Source organism: Silene latifolia, chromosome 1 (genome assembly GCF_048544455.1).
Source record: "Silene latifolia isolate original U9 population chromosome 1, ASM4854445v1, whole genome shotgun sequence".
Taxonomy (NCBI): domain Eukaryota; kingdom Viridiplantae; phylum Streptophyta; class Magnoliopsida; order Caryophyllales; family Caryophyllaceae; genus Silene; species Silene latifolia.
This window is the reverse complement of record NC_133526.1, coordinates 193720546-193737757: the sequence shown is the minus strand read 5'-3', so window position 1 is coordinate 193737757 and position 17212 is coordinate 193720546. Positions and strand designations below refer to the sequence as shown.

General features: G+C 37.5%; 2 protein-coding genes across 11 annotated transcripts; both read right to left on the bottom strand.

Annotated features, from left to right (window-relative positions):
• Nucleotides 1-3785: 3785 nt before the first annotated feature.
• On the bottom strand, nt 3786-15805 carry LOC141614565 (uncharacterized). 10 transcript variants are annotated; one of them, XR_012529353.1, is made up of 15 exons: nt 15462-15799; nt 13885-14009; nt 13614-13740; nt 13382-13521; nt 12708-12737; nt 12475-12570; nt 12256-12347; nt 12083-12161; nt 11406-11982; nt 8310-8403; nt 8129-8210; nt 7953-7985; nt 7466-7853; nt 4417-4498; nt 3786-4322 (listed from the first exon to the last, which is right to left on the bottom strand). XR_012529353.1 is itself a non-coding variant. In XM_074433311.1 (11 exons), the coding sequence occupies exons 1-3, from the start codon at nt 15693-15695 to the stop codon at nt 12324-12326; spliced, it is 354 nt and encodes a 117-aa protein (XP_074289412.1). In that variant the 5' UTR covers nt 15696-15805; the 3' UTR covers nt 3786-4322; nt 4417-4498; nt 7466-7853; nt 7953-7985; nt 8129-8210; nt 8310-8403; nt 11406-11982; nt 12083-12161; nt 12256-12323. The 10 variants fall into 10 exon arrangements, 3 of the variants coding, with proteins under 3 accessions (XP_074289412.1, XP_074289419.1, XP_074289423.1); XR_012529350.1 differs by having other exon boundaries at nt 12673-12737; nt 13382-13508; XR_012529351.1 differs by having other exon boundaries at nt 12673-12737; nt 15594-15799.
• LOC141614557 (putative F-box protein At2g36090) lies at nt 4726-7456 on the bottom strand. The gene has a single exon (XM_074433304.1). The coding sequence runs from the start codon at nt 6402-6404 to the stop codon at nt 5334-5336; it is 1071 nt and encodes a 356-aa protein (XP_074289405.1). The 5' UTR covers nt 6405-7456; the 3' UTR covers nt 4726-5333.
• Nucleotides 15806-17212: the final 1407 nt, after the last annotated feature.

Below are 17212 nucleotides of genomic sequence, written 5' to 3'. Positions count from 1 at the left end.
ATTTGGTTTACTGGTTCGGATTCGAGTCGGATAGAACTAGACACAGCAAACGGGTTAACTGGTTCGAGATTGGGTCGGGTATGTTAAAACAGTTTTTTGTCAGAGTAGGGTCAATTTCGGGTTTAACAAAATTCGGATCATTTTGGAGTTGGTTATTTTCAAGTTATTTATGCGTAACGATCAGTTTTCAACAATGAATATTCGGGTCGGGTTATATATGGTTTAGGTAATTTGGGTTCGGGATAAGTTCAGATCTTCAGTTTAGGTATCGGGTTAGGTTCAGATCAGGTTCTTGAGGCGGGTCGTTTGGGTAGAGTCAATTGAGTTTTATGCGTAATATGTGTTTTTATTGAGCACTTGGTCTCCCTTGTGAGTGGTTATAAATGGTGACAGTGCTAAATGTGACCACTTGATAAAAAGTAATCACTCATAAAATGTTACCATTAAATAATACTTCGTATATCTCAATTAAATGGTTACAATTTTAGTCCGTCACAATTTGTGACCAAATAGAGTCCGTCACAAATGAGAATTTGCATTTATTGAGTTTTGAGTATGGTAAGGTTTGATTTGAATTGTTTAGCATCAGATGGTTATGACTTACGAGTCAAATTGTTATTCATCTTGGTTGGTACGATTTTATTTATAGATTAATATTTGATTTGTGAAATTTTTTGATTACGTTGTTTAAAATCAATTTAATCCCCCCTACTACTAAGAGAATAAAAATTCTCTTAGTTTTCCCTCCAAAAAGCATCTAACTAAATAAGGTAATAAATTTAATTTTATTTCATTACATTATTATCTTTTCAATGATATATTCTTATAAATAAACTCTAATTTTTTAAATATATTCATAATTATGAATTTTTCATTAAAATAAAATAAAATAGATATTAAACTAAGTATAAGTTGCTAAATTTTTTAGTAATGCAATAATTATTACTGTACAGAATAACTTGACACATGTTTACTATTAGTTTCGTGACAAAAAAACATTGACTAAAATAAATTCACAACTTATAATTTTTTTTATTAGTTTTCCATTTCATTTTTTTTGGTTTCATATCAAAATACAATTGAGTGAACTGATAAATATTAATGAGGTGCAAAATTAAAAAGTATATAAATCCTCCTATATACTAAGATAATACAACCTCTAAAGTTTTTCCTCCAAAGTGCTCAAACTTATGTATGGAAACAAATTAGATTTTCATTTATTAAACTAATTTTCCATTTAAAATAATCTATACATAAAATCGGTATCTCCTATTATTAACTTCGTGACGAAAAAAGTTTTTTTTTTTTTTAAATAATTTGATGTAGTTAAAATATTTTCACAAAAAACACAATTAATAGAATTATTCAATTCTTTTGATTACTTTTAATATTAGTTATTTTTTATAAAAAATTGCGAGACATAAATCTAAAATCTATAACTAATACACTAAAAATTAATAGGCCTATATTTACCGCGCATTTGCGCGGGATCTACACTAGTTTCAGTTCAACAAAAGAAATAATTTAATTTCACATATTTTTTTTTTTTGAAAAAAGAACAATTCATTAATAGAACGCCATACGGCACTTACAAAGAATAACTATAATCGAAAACAAATCTAATGGAAACCAAAGAAAAATAATTTTCTTATAAACTAGGGATCTCAAAACAGCATCTGACAATTCGGCTCGTCCTATTATCGCTATCTTCATGTAGCTTTTGAGGGGATCCTTCATTTGATTTATGAGATAAAATTTACCTCTGAATGGTTCCAAAGATCGTTGACAAATCACTTTTACCCTTTCAAAGAACACGCTGCAAACCATCAACGAACTACTCCTGACTATATTACTGATGAAACTAAAACCACGAATAAATGGAAAACCCCCGAAATAAGGGATGAAAAAACGATTCTCACCAAAAGGGAGACACTTATTGAATTGAAAATAGGTATGCATACTATTGATTAAAATTTGAAACAATTTTGGGGCTTACCATCGATCGATTGATAATCGATGGAGCCCCTTGTATAATTTGATGGAGGCTAGGGTTTTTTAGAGAGAGTTTTTTGAGAGAGAATTTGAGAGAGAATTGAGTGTTTTATCAAGATGCTTAATTTCACATATTTTGGTTGATGGCCTGCGGAGCTGCGGTAGTTAGGGTCAGCCCAATAATAATAGTCATATAAATTTCGTTCCCTAAATTATCATCAAAGCTGTAGTAGCACACTGGTAAATCCACTTCTTTATAAGAAAAATGATTCCAGGTTCGAATCCTGGCTACAGCAATGTTTTTTGAGTTTTTATATAAAAACAGAATATCCTATTATTTTATCCTCATTCCATCCGTTTTATCATCCTATTATTTTAGTCTCATTCAATCCGTTTTTGTTTAGTGTTCCATTCCAATCATCTTGGTAACTTCTTGTATAATTCTATACGCGGCTCAAAATTTAGCATGACGATAACAAAGCAAGTTAAATTGTGAATAATTGGCCTGTCAGATTTGCGGGAAATTAGTCACATTGGAAGATTTACCGCATGTACTGATTCTTAAATTACGTCGTATTTCATGCTCTGTATCTAGTTTTGCAAAAGAACCCGTCCTAATTTGAGCTTTCAAATACATAGTTGTGTATCCTTGTATGAGAAATTTGACCTCATCGAAATTCAAAATGCCAACTTTTGACACGTAGATAAGTACGTTAATGCTCATGCTTCGAATTATTTTATGCGTAATGTGTAATATATGTGGTTTTAGTGAGTTCTAAACATGGTCGGGTTTGGTTTGAATTGTTTAGAGTTAGACGGTCACGACTTACGATTAAAATCGTTTTCAATCGAGGTTGGTGCAATTTAATGTTGGCCCAAAATCGTCTTCAATCGAGTGTTTGGGTTTGGGTAATTTCAGTTCAGCAAAAAAAATCAATTTAGTTTCACAGATTTGATCAGTTTTGGGCTGCGGTTTTCAGGGTTACGCAGACGGGTCATATATTTTTGTTTCCCAACTTGAGCAACAAAGCTGTAGTAGCCCATTGGTAAATCAAAATTGAACTCTTTGAGTTTAGATTGATCCCCAGGTTCGAATCCTGGCTACAGCAATTTTTATTTATTTTTAGACAAAAACCTATTCTTCGAATATTGTGAATTATGAACTCGTAAGAATAAATTTTATGGCACGCAGATGGGTAGGAGAAACTTAGAAACTACTCGATCTTCACGGGCATTTTTAGACATTAAGGCTACTACGTTTCCAAATGCCTTGCACATATTTCAGCACATTCTGAACAAAAAGTAGTTCCAAACCTCATATTCTTCATAATCCCAATTCCCGAGTACAGGTGATGACGTCTTTCAAATCTTACGGTCACTACTGCTGCCTTCATAATTCCGATTTTTAGACATTAAGGCTACTATGTTTTTATTATTTTATTCACTGCAGATGCGATCCGTTTTTGGTTGCCGTTTCAAGTATGTTAAATTGTGAACAATTTGCCTTGTGAGTACTTGTGACCCATGTAAGATTGGGGGAAATCAGTCTGGAAAGAATTATGGCATGTAGCGGTTCTAAAATTACGTCACTCTATGACTATGTATCTAGTTTTGCAGTGGAACCAGTCTTAATTTGAGCTTCTAATTTGCATAGTATGAGAAATTTTACCTGATCGACAATCAAAATGCAAACTTTTGCCATGTAGATAGGTCAAATTATGAACTCGTAAAAATAAATTTTGTGCTGCGCAGATATGAAGGTTAAACTTGAAAACAACTCGACCTTTCATAGGCAATTTGAGACATTACCAACAGAATGACAAAGCACAATTTAAGGCAACTACATTATTTCAAATGCTTTGCACACAATTTAAGGCAACTTCAGCACATTCTGAACAAAAAGTAGTTCTAAAATCTAAACCTTGTATTCTTCGTTATTTATTCCTGTCTAAATTCATGATAACTGATGTTGAAATCTCCTGATTTAGGGGACCTACTGCAAGCTGTAGACGCGGTTCCCCACAACGTTGGAGTTTAAACTGTAGTATGAAACATGAATGACACCCCTGCAAATGGCGATGGCATCCTTCGGATCTTACAGTCACTACTGCTGCCTGCATAATCTAGAGTACAGGTGATCATCTCCAGACTGGGGGCCAGATGAGATACGACTCATGGGTAAGACCGTAAGACCGCCTATAAACGTGTCTTCAAGCAATGCTTCGCTATGGTGAGGGCGGGATGGAACAATAATTAGTCTACCAAATGTTTTAATGTATACTAGGATACACTGAACTAGAGACAGCAGCTTGATTTGATTCCTCGGAAACCTTGAAGAATGTATATGATAGATTGATAGTATTATGTTGTGATGCATATTGTTTATCGATTTTTCATGGAAAATGATGAAGAAGTACTACTTACAGGCATGCCGACCTGCTCCCCAGGAAGAAGCCGTTGCTCCTCAAAGCAAAAGCACTGTATTTTTGTTGAAATAAACCGCCGCCTGTTACAATCACATTCCATTAATTTCTCTGAACAATTAACAACAGAAACTCCTGCAGTAAGGAAACCAGTTTTCTGAAAAAAAAAAAAAGGAAAGCAGTTTCTCATAAATTGAAAACTACATAATTAGGAACAGAAACTCATACAGTAAGGAGCACACCAAGTAGTGGAGTTGGTATAAGCGTAGCATTTTCGCTTAGTTGCCTACATATGCTCCATGCTCGACAACAAGGCGCACACCAAGTAGTGCAATTCATAAAGTTGGCCACTCAAATTTGGATGAAAACAACAGTAGTTAATATGTACAAAATTGCAAATAGAGTTTTTCCACTCTTAAAGTCGTAAAAGTTGAATTGAAAGATTCAACTCCAACTTTATAACCATGTCCAAGATAAATGCACCCATCACTAACAGAGACACCACCAAATACAGTTGCTCCTGTTCCGAATGACCATAGACTATTTTCTCTGTTAGGTGTGTTAGCATCCATGGCATAATTTGGTCCAATTTTTCCATTGGTTGAACCAGCAAAAACAATTCCATTAGCCACCGTAACAGGGCCGTTGGAGGAGAAGATACTAGGATTTGATGTCGACTATAACACTTTGCCTGTACTACTGTCCACAGCTACCCATCCGCCAAGTTTACTTGTACGGTTAGATAGCTTAAGAGCGGAAGTCAAATTGTCACTATTTGCAATGTTTGTATAAATCCTCTTCCCATTGGTAGCGGATCCCCAATCATTTGTGTACTTTTGATTAAATACTCCTCACAAATAATAATAATAATAAAAGGTAAACAAATAATTGGGACGGAGGAGTACATGAAAGTTGGCTTCATTTGGTAAAATATGTAAAAAACGAGTAGACTACCATATAAACAACACCAACAATACCTACACCAACAGTACCTACACCAACAAGTGCAACACCACCACTACAGGCAATCCCTAAAACTCTCGCCCTTGAAATCCTTTTATCCCATCTCAATCTTTTCATTTTCAAATACTCTTCATGCATATTCTTCCCTTCTTTTCCGATTCTCCTTGCTTTCCTCTTCCCAAACTCGATAGCATTCACCAAACACCGTAAACTCTCCTTCCCATTCAAGTAATTCTCATCCATGTCTTTTACTTGTAAGCATGCCTCCTTCACTTGCAACTCACCATGGTCCAACCCCCTGCACGTGACTACGACCTTACACTCCACGTACCCAACCCGTTCACAAACCAATATGGTTGCATACTCGATGTCATATTCACCCGGGTTCCAGTGTTTTTTTTCTGATGATATCGGGCTTATGCTTGAGAAATTCGCACTCTTTTGGGTGACCGGGTCAAATATGATCCAACTCAATATCAAGTTCTCTTCTAACTCACTTATGGTTAACCAAGTGTCGCCATCCCGGCCCTTTTTTACTCGGGTAACTGGGTGGATTTTTTTCGGGTCAAGTAGGTTAACCCGAAATGGAGAACGTAAAAACTCACCAGACTTTGTTTCTGATTCTAATACCCTAGAGAAAATGAGCTTGTCTTGATACCAAATATCAACAGCTGAGATTATCTCTGAAGGGAGTGTCGGACAGTTAGGATTTCTTACTTGTTTAAGAGGTGTCAAAAGCGGGAAAGAGTCGGAGAAGAATCTACGGTGACCATTAGGGACGGCTGAGATAAGCCGGTGAACATGTGGATGGTTCACAGAGGGCCACGCTGAGTTACAAATCTTCCTCCACAGGGAATCCTCAGACGAGAGCATGTAGAAATACGAAGAGGTGCAGCTTAAGGCAGCTAGCGACAACCCGTCAAGCCGAGTAAGGACATTACGTTCTATGATGTCACGATGGACAGCCGAGATCACGCTTGTTTCACCATGATCGGTATTGGAAAGTAGGGTGGTTGTAGAAGCCATAAGCAAGTGTTAGCTTGTTGTTTAAGGGAATTTCCCTTGAAATGTTTTATGCTTGTGTTAACAAAACAATGATACATAATTTGATGATGCAATATCATTGATTTTATATACATGCAAAGTGACTCAGAAGTCATTATAGAGCAAGATAATGATATATAATTTGATAATGCAATTTGTACTATTTTATACTAACCAAAACTTGTTCACGTGTTTACGGACAAGAAACAGAAACTAGAAAGTGTGGTTCGTATTCCATGATAAACTATAAACCGGGACTTGGGTTGGAATCGTAGGAGCCATAGGACTCGTCTAGTTACTACAATAATACTCCATGCACGTAGTATGCATCCTGCCAATCGGCCAACCGGGCCGGCCCATAAAAACCAGTCAGCTAACCCGTTCCAAACCCACATTGATCTAAACCAAATCTACTATTAACAACCTCTACCATGTATCAAAGAGGGCTTTGAACCAGCCTGAGTAGATAGAGCGGCGAAATCAGAACTACACGGCTACAAATCAGCCTAACTTAGTGGGGTGGCTCAAGCCAAGTTTGGTATGTTCAATTCAGACTGACCACGAACCAATTCAAATAGTCCGAATTAACAGGGTCCAAGTTCAGACGTTGGTTCAGGCAATGACCAGGTCAATGATTGGGAAAACTGGAAAAGTCTTAAAAATGTTTCTAACAAGAGTTATAATCTCATGGATACCTTTTTACAGAGTATTATAAGATATTCATCAATCATTGTAAAATAATTGTAATGTCTAATATATCGTCACATCAGAATAAGATGTTCATATTGGAATATAATATAATATCACAAATAGTATTCACAAATCACAATTGCTTGTGTACAGTGTACACCACTAAACCACAAACCACATATTCACGTAAAGAGAGGTCGGAGAAATGAAGGCACAAAATGTTGACTAAATATCCAAGAGCCAAGAGTTACCAAAGATAACAAACAACAAGCCCTCTGATAAATCGGGGTCGAGTAGTAGGATCGTCATTTGAAACAATCAATACATAATAAAAACAACGAAAAAGGAATTACCTTAAACTCAGCAATTTTGCAGCGAGAACTGGAAGATTATATTTGTTCATACATCCCATGCTGACAGGCCTCCCAACCCAACATCTGGAACTGGAACGATAAACTCAAAGGCAGAAATTCCAGCTCCCTTAGCTTTCTTATTCTTTGCCGGGAAAGTTACTACGGCACCTATCGAATTCATGTTCTCTACAGAGCGGTTTTTTCTTTTTCCATCATCAGCATTCATGTTCTCTGGGGTAATGTAAGCTAAGAGTTCCATAAACGATTTTTCCTTATCGTCAACATGTTAACGATCTTTCCTAGCTTTCTCTGCGTTTCTCTGTCGCCTTCCCTGTTTTTGTTCTACCAGTTTACCACAGAAATTCAACATGTTCAACACCTTGAATTTCTACATGAGCATCAGCCATTCGACACAACACACAATATTAGTAAGTAGTAACCATGAATATAAGATAACTGCGAAACAAGAGAAAACAGAAACACATACCAACAGTGTTTAACACGGAAAGCTGATCGATCCCTGAAATCGAGGAAATCTCATTAAATGCAGGTCACAGAACAAACATAAAAAACTCATCATAACAAACTTCACCAACATGTACCCATTAAACGGCATTAGCTGAATCCACAAACCCAAAACTATCCGATAATCCGAAAACTCACCATTTAATATCAAGGCACGCAATTTAACCAAATTCTTAACCTCATCCATTGATCTGATCTTATTTTTCCCAGCATTGCACACCTAATTCAACTCAAAACCAATCAAAATCCAACCTTTCCGAAAAATAACACCAATTCACAAGTAAGACAACACAATTACGAAGTTAATTAGAGAAATTACAGTAAGATTAGTGAGGGATTCAATGTCTTTCAAATAATCAAAGCTTTTTCTGTTGCACAGATAACCACTTCACCTTGACGCACACCTCCAATCCCTACAACATCATCAAAAACAACAACCAACATTACCCATGTACACTGAAATCACTTCCTCCCTCGCATTCATTTGTTTACCTCTTTTATTCTTTGTAACGGGTATTATTTTAATAAAAGGTAACAACAGAAACTCATGCAGTAAGGAAAGCAGTTTCTCAGAAATTGAAAACTACATAATTAGGAACAGAAACTCATACAGTAAGGAGCACACCAAGTAGTGCAGTTGCTGTAAGCGTAGCATTTTCGCTTAGTTGCCTACATATGCTCGACAACAAGGCGCACACCAAGTAGTGCAATTCATAAAGTTGGCCACTCAACTTTGGATGAAACAACAGTAGTTAATATGTACAAAATGCAAATAGAGTTTTTCCACTCGTAAAGTCGTAAAAGTTGGATTGAAAGATCCAACTCCCAACTTTATAACCATGTCCAAGATAAATGCACCCATCACTAACAGAGACACCACCAAATACAGTTGCTCCTGTTCCGAATGACCATAGACTATTTTCTCTGTTAGGCGTGTTAGCATCCATGGCATAAACTGGTCCAGTTTTTCCATTGGTTGAACCAGCAAAAACAATTCCATTAGCCACCGTAACAGGGCCGTTGGAGGAGGAGATACTAGGATTTGATGTCGACTATAACACTTTGCCTGTACTACTGTCCACAGCTACCCATCCGCCAAGTTTACTTGTACGGTTAGATAGCTTAAGAGCGGAACTCAAATTGTCACTATTTGCAATGTTTGTACAAATCCTCTTCCAATCGGTAGCGGATCCCCAATCATTTGTCTACCTTTGATTAAAATACTCTTCACAAATAATAATAAAAGGTAAACAAATAATTGGGACGGAGGGAGTACATGAAAGTTGGGTTCATTTGGCAAAATATGTACAAAACGAGTAGACTACCATATAAACAACACCAACAATACCTACACCAACAGTACCTACACCAACAAGAGCAACACCACCACTACAGGCAATCCCTAACACTCTCGCCCTTTTAATCCTTTTATCCCATCTCAATCTTTTCATTTTCAAATACTCTTCATGCATATTCTTCCCTTCTTTTCCGATTCTCCTTGTTTTCCTCTTCCCAAACTCGATAGCATTCACCAAATATCGTAAACTCTCCTTCCCATTCAAGTAATTCTCATCCATATTTTTTACTCGTAAGCATGCCTCCTTCACTTGCAACTCGCCATGGTCCAACCCCCTGCACGTGATCACCGTCTTACACTCCACGTACTCAACTTGTTCACTACCCAATATGGTTGCATACTCGATCTCATATTCGCCCGGGTTCCAGTGTTTTTTTTCTGATGATACCGGGCTTATGCTTGAGAAATTCGCACTCTTTTGGGTGACCGGGTCAAATATGATCCAACTCAATATCAAGTTTTCTTCTAACTCACTTATGGTTAACCAAGTGTCGCCATCCCGGCCGTTTTTGACTTGGGTAACTGGGTGGATTTTTTTCGGGTCAAGTAGGTTAACCCGAAATGGAGAACGTAAGAACCCACCAGACTTTGTTTTTGATTCTAATACCGTAGAGAAAATCAGCTTGTCTTGATACCAAATATCAACAGCTGAGATTATCTCTGAAGGGAGTGTCGGACAGTTACGATTTCTTACTTGTTCAAGAGGTGTCAAAAGCGGGAAAGAGTCGGAGAAGAATCTACGGTGACCATTAGGGACGGCTGAGATAAGCCGGTGAACATGTGGATGGTTCACAGAGGGCCACACCGAGGTACAAATCTTCCTCCACAGTGAATCCTCAGACGAGAGCATGTAGAAATACGAAGAGGTGCAGCTTAAAGCAGCTAGCGACAACCCATCAAGCCGAGTAAGGACATTACGTTCTATGATGTCACGATGGACAGCTGAGATCTCGCTTGTTTCACCATGATGGGTATTGGAAAGTAGGGTGGTTGTAGAAGCCATAAGCAAGTGTTAGCTTGTTGTTTAAGGGAATTTCCCTTGAAATGTGTTATGCTTGTGTTAACAAGACAATGATGCATAATTTGATGATGCAATACCATTGCTTTTATATACATGCAAAATGACTCATAAGTCATTATAGAGCAAGATAATGATATAATAATTTGATAATGCAATTTGTACTATTTTATACTACCAAAACTTGTTCACGTGTTTATCCACGAGAAACAGAAACTAGAAAGTGTGGTTCGTTCCAGGATAAACTATAAACCGGGAATTGGGTAGGACCCGTCTAGTTACTACAATAATACTCCATTCACGTAGTATGCATCCCGCCAATCGGCCAACCGGGTCGTCCCATAAAAACCAGTCAGCTAACCCGTTCCAAACCCACATTGATCTAAACCAAATCTACTATTAACAACCTCTAGCATGTATCAAAGATGGCTTTGAACCAGCCTGAGAAGATAGAGTGGCGAAATCAGAACTACACGGCTACAAACCAGCCTAACTTAGTGGGGTGGCTCAAGCCAAGTTGGGTATGTTCAATTCAGATGGAACACAAACCAATTCAAATAGTCCGAATTAACAGGGTCCAGGTTCAGACGTTGGTTCAGGCAATGACCAGATCTAGTTGTGGGACAGATCAATGATTGGGAAAAGTCTTAAAAATGTTTCTAACAAGTGTTATAATCTCATGGATACCTTTTTACGGAGTATTATATAAAATATTTATCAATCATTGTAAAATAATTGTAATGTATAATTGATTCAGTCAACGAAGATTTTACTCAGGTCTAGGATCTTTAAACACATAATATCATCACATCAGACTAAGATGTTCATATTGGAATATAATATAATATCACAAATCGTATTCAACTATTCACAAATCACAATTGCTTGTGTACAGTGTACACCACTAAGTGACTAAATATCCAAGAGCCAAGAGTTACCAAAGATTACAAACAACAAGCCCCCTGATAAATCGGGGTCGGGTAGTAGGATTGTCATTTGAAACAATCAATACATAATAAAAACAATGAAAAAGGAATTACCTTAAACTCAGCAATTTTGCAGCGGGAACTGGAAGATTATATTTGTTCACACATCCCATGCTGACAGGCCTCCCAACCCAACATCTGGAACTGGAACGATAAAATCAAAGGCAGAAATTCATGTTCTCTACAGAGCGGTTTTTTCTTTTTCCGTCATCAGCATTCATGTTCTCTGGGGTAATGTAAGCTAAGAGTTCCATAAACGATCTTTCCTTATCATCAATAACATCTATCCTAGCTTTCTCTGCGTTTCTCTGTCGCCTTCCCTGTTTTAGTTCTATCAGTTTCTTGCACTAGCACTGCACTTCTTTCTTGACACGATTCTCCTTGAGCTCCATGTTAACACCTTCGATTGCTACATGATCTTTTGAATACTTCTGCTTTTTAAACTCTATTTTATCTTTTGGTAGATTGTCGGCTTTAGTGTTCTCCATTAATCTCTCGCCAATATCCTTCTTTTTCTTCAGGGGTTCAACATCATTCCATGCAGCTCTACCTTCTTAGTCTTTTGAGCATGGTTCAGCGTTTCTAATCTTTTTGAATTAAGTAATTGCAAACTAGGAGCTAGTTTGTTAATCTGCATTCAATGCATTACCAGTTTACCACAGATTAACCAACATCGCTGCATAATAAAATTACAGTCATCTAATTAAAGCTAGCCTCGTAAAAGATTTTACCTTCTTAAGTAGTTTGCCTTCTCAGCTATGGGGTTGCCAAGTAGATTCAGGTTTTTCAGATCTGTAACGAAGAAAGTGCCTGCCCAAACCCCCAAAAAAAAAACGGTATTAAGGAAATTTTATACAGCAATATAAAAAAGAAGAAAATGCGAATGCATCCCGTTAGTGCATACCTCTATATCAGACCACCTAGAAAGCATGTTGTTTCCCATGTCCAAAATTTGAAGTTTCTTATTGTGACTCAGTTCTTCTGGTAGTGTAGTGTCTGTTAGAAAACAAGTATATTGATAAGCAATGTTGCCCGTTGTTGGTGATTAGGGTAAAAATGCAATCACAAAACAAGAGAGACGGAAGAAACATGGGTGAAGTGAGGAAAAAAATCGAGCACACACCGTAATATCATTGTGAGATAGACGTAGTTGTTCTAGTTCAGTGCACGCCTTGATTGATGTGTCAATTGCTTCTAACTGGCAGTTGGAGAGGGAAATCTAAAGCACCCAATAACAACATAAGAAGCAGATGTTGTATTAGTAGTTGCACACTTGCACTTACTTTGACAATCAGCAATTATCTCTCTATAAAATGCACACCTATACAATTGATTTCAGCTTAGCAAGTGAATTACCCATCTTACTTATCGGATTCCTGGACAGAACTACAAGCAAAGTAATCAAGATATCAGAGCAAGAAGTCAATAACACACGACAGCATAGGTCATTGTAGTGTACAATGTATCTTACGATGAATAAACCAACAGAACCTAGAAATTATGTCTCAAGAACATCCACAGCACAGTCTCTATACTTGGATCTACCTTCTCTAAGGTATCGTATCTAGCTGACAATCTGACATAATAGCCTCAACGCGTGGTACATGGCAATTAAATGGCGAAACATTACACAACAGCAGTAAGTAGTAACCATGAAGCTTACATATCTGTCACTGAGGTTCTACAAGTTTTCACGACAGCATTACACGACAGCATAGGTCATTGACACTAAGGTTCTACAAGTTTTCACGTCGTTAGTTTTGCTAAAGGCTCAACGAAGATCATAACAAATCGCAAAGCATTTCAGCCAAGAAGATCAATACTTTCTTTTTCTCAGGTAAAAGATACACACACAGTTCACTCAGTATCTATCATAGCAGTTTTCTTCGTTCTCCATATACAGATATGTAATAATACTCTAATATAAAAAGGCCTCACATGTGGGCCAAACTATCTACCCTTTAGTTAATGAAGAATACACAAGGTTATGGCTATATCACGCATGTGAAAAAGACATATACACGACTTACTCTTTCCAAACAGCTCGATAAGGTGGAAAATGAACTCGGGTCACCGTGTTTTCTTACATGGAGCTGCCATAATCACTTCATATTTTCGGTCATCTGATAGCGGCAACGTAATTTACTGATACAAGACCTGTCATTTTCTCCTTGCCATACAAAAGAATCCCAGGTAAGTCTTAAAGTGCTTGATATGACAGCGGCTTAGAGATGTAGTCGAATGAGGACATTGATCATGTACCTGGAGAGTTTTCAGTTGAATAGCTTCCACTAACTCAATTTTTTCAAGGGGCTTATATCTTCTACACAATGTCTCCTTTTCAATCCGGAATCACAATATCTAGTTGTCTCACTATTCGTTTCAGGAGCTGCATAAATGATAAAAGTGAATAAGCGATTATGTACCTAGAGAGCACATTTCGAAGTATCCGATATAAAGGAAGTGGAACAGAAGCACACAGACAATTTGGAGACTCAAAATTCAACTAAAGTTAGCTAAGTCTGACGAATACCATTATCGCTGTCCTTGAGCCTTTTGTATTTAGGTAAATTGATATCTTGATGAGAATATCTACAGATTCCTACTTCTTCCTCGCATTGTTTTGTAAGCTGTCAACTTCCGGTGGTTCATGAGTTCCTGCAAACATAAGCTCAACTCTCAGCTTTAAGAGAGCAAAACAAAGTTAATACTTAATCTAAATTGCCAGCCTCCAGTATGTAGCTTAAACTTGACATTCATCAGCTGTCAGGACCCAAAACACGACGATACAGACTCAGCCTCGATGGAAAACATGGAATCCACATTCAAACAATTCACGAAAATTGTGTTCTTGAGTCCTCAGTCATTTTATGTCTGGATTCATTAGATATCTAATGCTCAAGTGCTTAGCTATATAGCCACCTTAATTTCAACATTAGTGTCAAGATGATTGTGATTTACTTCACTCTTCACCCATACATACATTAACCAGTCTTTACTGTATAATGTCGTAGCTATACCATAATGATTAACGTCAACCTACCAGCAATGTGGTGCTCAATCGATGCTACTGATAACATAGTTGACAACTGTTATGATAATTTCCACCCTGTAATTGACCCTATAGATAACACAGAAGCAAGAACTACCAAATACTACAATTAATCTTAAAGACATAAACATCATGTAGGCAGGTATCCTTAAGGATGTATGATGACATGCTGCAGGCTTGCAGCTGATGTACCTTCACCATTCCTAATCTCCCCTTTCGGCTTTCACCACCATCATTTTCGCTTTCCCTCTTTGTTTTAAACTCCATTAGCACGTAACAATACCCTCAATCCAAACCACCCTATATATACTCCTATAGTTAAACAAGAAATACGTAAATTTTTGTTGGTCTCACAGAACTTACTATCCTCAAACTTCATGAAAATTTTCAAACTAAAACATCCAGAGACCATCCGAACACTTGAATGAATCAGTGACGGAACTAAAGGAGACTAGGAGGCAGGGGCAGCCGTCACCTAGGCTATGAAAAATTCAAAACTTTAAGCTAAAATTTCCAATCTTTTTCTAGTTTTTTTACTGTATTACACTTCTAGCTCACCAGTCACCACTTCACCTTCACCTCCTAAATTTTTCGCCTCCCCAACTAAAAATCCTGGTTCCGCTACTTTTCAAATACCCATCCTAATTCCTACCATAAAGCCATCTTAACCAAATCCAACCATCAATTCAAAACACACATAAAACCCATCAATCACCCATTCATTACTATCAATAAACGCGGTATTCAACATACTACAGAAGTACAGAAACTCAAATTATACAATCAGAACATTCATTCATTCAAAAAACACAGAAACTCAAATTATAAAATAAGACTGTCTCAATTATTTAGTTAAACACTCATTCATTACTATCAACAAACGCGATATTCAACATACAGAATAAAATCAAATTATAAAATCACAACATTCATTCAAAAACACAAAGAAATTCAAATTATAAAATAAAACGGTCTCACTTAATTGGTTAAACACTCATTCATTACTATCAATAAACGCGATATTTAACATACAAAAGAACCGTTACACGCAGACTTACGTTTACTACCAGACTTAACAAGCTTGCCATCAACAACCAAAGCAGTATCAGAATCAACACCAGTAGACAAACCCTTTTTAGAAAAGAAAGAAAATAGTGAAACCCAAGTAACTGAAAAGCTATAAAATCAACCCCTCCACTTATAAAATGCCCATTAAGTTTCAAGGTCCCGGGTTCGAGCCCGAATACAGTAGCTATTGCTCCAAGGTCTAATCTTTGATCTTCCCATGCCATTATTTCAGCTATTTTTTATTGAAGGAGGAATTTGGAGGGTTTTGTTGATTGTTTGAGCTGAATTTAGGAAAGGTTGAATGATGAAGTGTGACTGTGTTCTGGAAGACTTGCAATGGGTCAATCGAGTTGGATTTAGGTTGAGTTAATTTGAGTCGGATTATTTCCGGTATGTGATTTCGGGTCACTTTTAGATGTCCAGTTATCGCCTATCGGATCACTTCGGGTTAGGTAATTTTTGATAATGGGTCACCTAGGGTCAATGTTCAGGTCAATATTGAGCCAATCAAGGCTTGGATCGAGTCTAGGTGAGGCTGGGTTATAATCGGATTTCCAGTCAGCCTTATTGAGTCTGGTCATTCGGATATGTTTTGTCGCGTCTATTAAATGCTGCCCGCGGGCCCTATAAGGCTTAGCATCCAACACTCGTAATCGTGATTAAAGCGGATATATTATAATGTAAATATAGAGTCATCGAGATAAATTGGGACATCTACAACTCCACACCATGTCAATGACAATTAGGGTTATACCCTGAGTCAATATGTCATTTGCTAGTAAGACGAGTCTATTTCAATTAAGGAGCGTGGGACTAAAACAACTGATATGTAGTCGATTGGGAGATTCGGTCGTTTTAGTCTTTGAATTTCGAATATAATTCAGTATTTTTTAAACTAATGTAATTCCTCTATTCAATTCCACTCTACCAGTTGGAGTTTTACACAAGTATTAAGAAAAATTAAAGAAACAATAGAAATACATTTGGGATTGTGCATACTGCTTTATTAAATGATAAAGTGTGGCTCTAATTCTGATTTGATTATGGGATAATCTTCCCACCAAAATGTTCAACATTTTAAAAACCCCACCAAAACTTCCATTTACATTTTCCCTCCACTTCCTGTCAACTCTTAAGTTACCAAAACCGAGGGATTCCAGCTGTTCCGGGTGTAATTCCAGAGCAAGTATTGTTACCACCCGTGGCTTGTAGAATGATGTCTTGAGTTGAATCCCTCTTGTCCTTATCGTTCCACTCGGCCTCTCCTGCAACAATGAACGCACTGAGGGCTTGGCTTTGTGCCAAGCGTACTCACTCCGACGCTCAAGTCAGTAAACTTAGAGGGATAAGTTGTTACTTGACTTAATGCGTATTGTAAAGAGAGAAAGGAGATATTACCAGATGAATAGTGATTCTTAGGTTAAATTGTGGATGCTTTCCTCAATGAAGGTTGAGGAGTATTTATAGACTTTCACCTTTTGTCACGTAGTGGCCAAGTGGCCAAGTGGCTAGCAGGTGGAAAGACCGTTCTACCCTCGGCCGATGGACCTATGACAGGCCGGCCGAGGGTCCTTGGATATGAGTACGCGGATATGTGTCCCGGCTGGCTGGTTGCCATGCCGAGACCCAGGTGACAGGCCGATAGGCTGCATCGGCTAGGCTGTCTAAGTCGTTGACTTTGCTGTGGATATCCTTGACCTTGCTCAATGTGTTGACTTGGTCAGCGGTGCAGAATATGCCC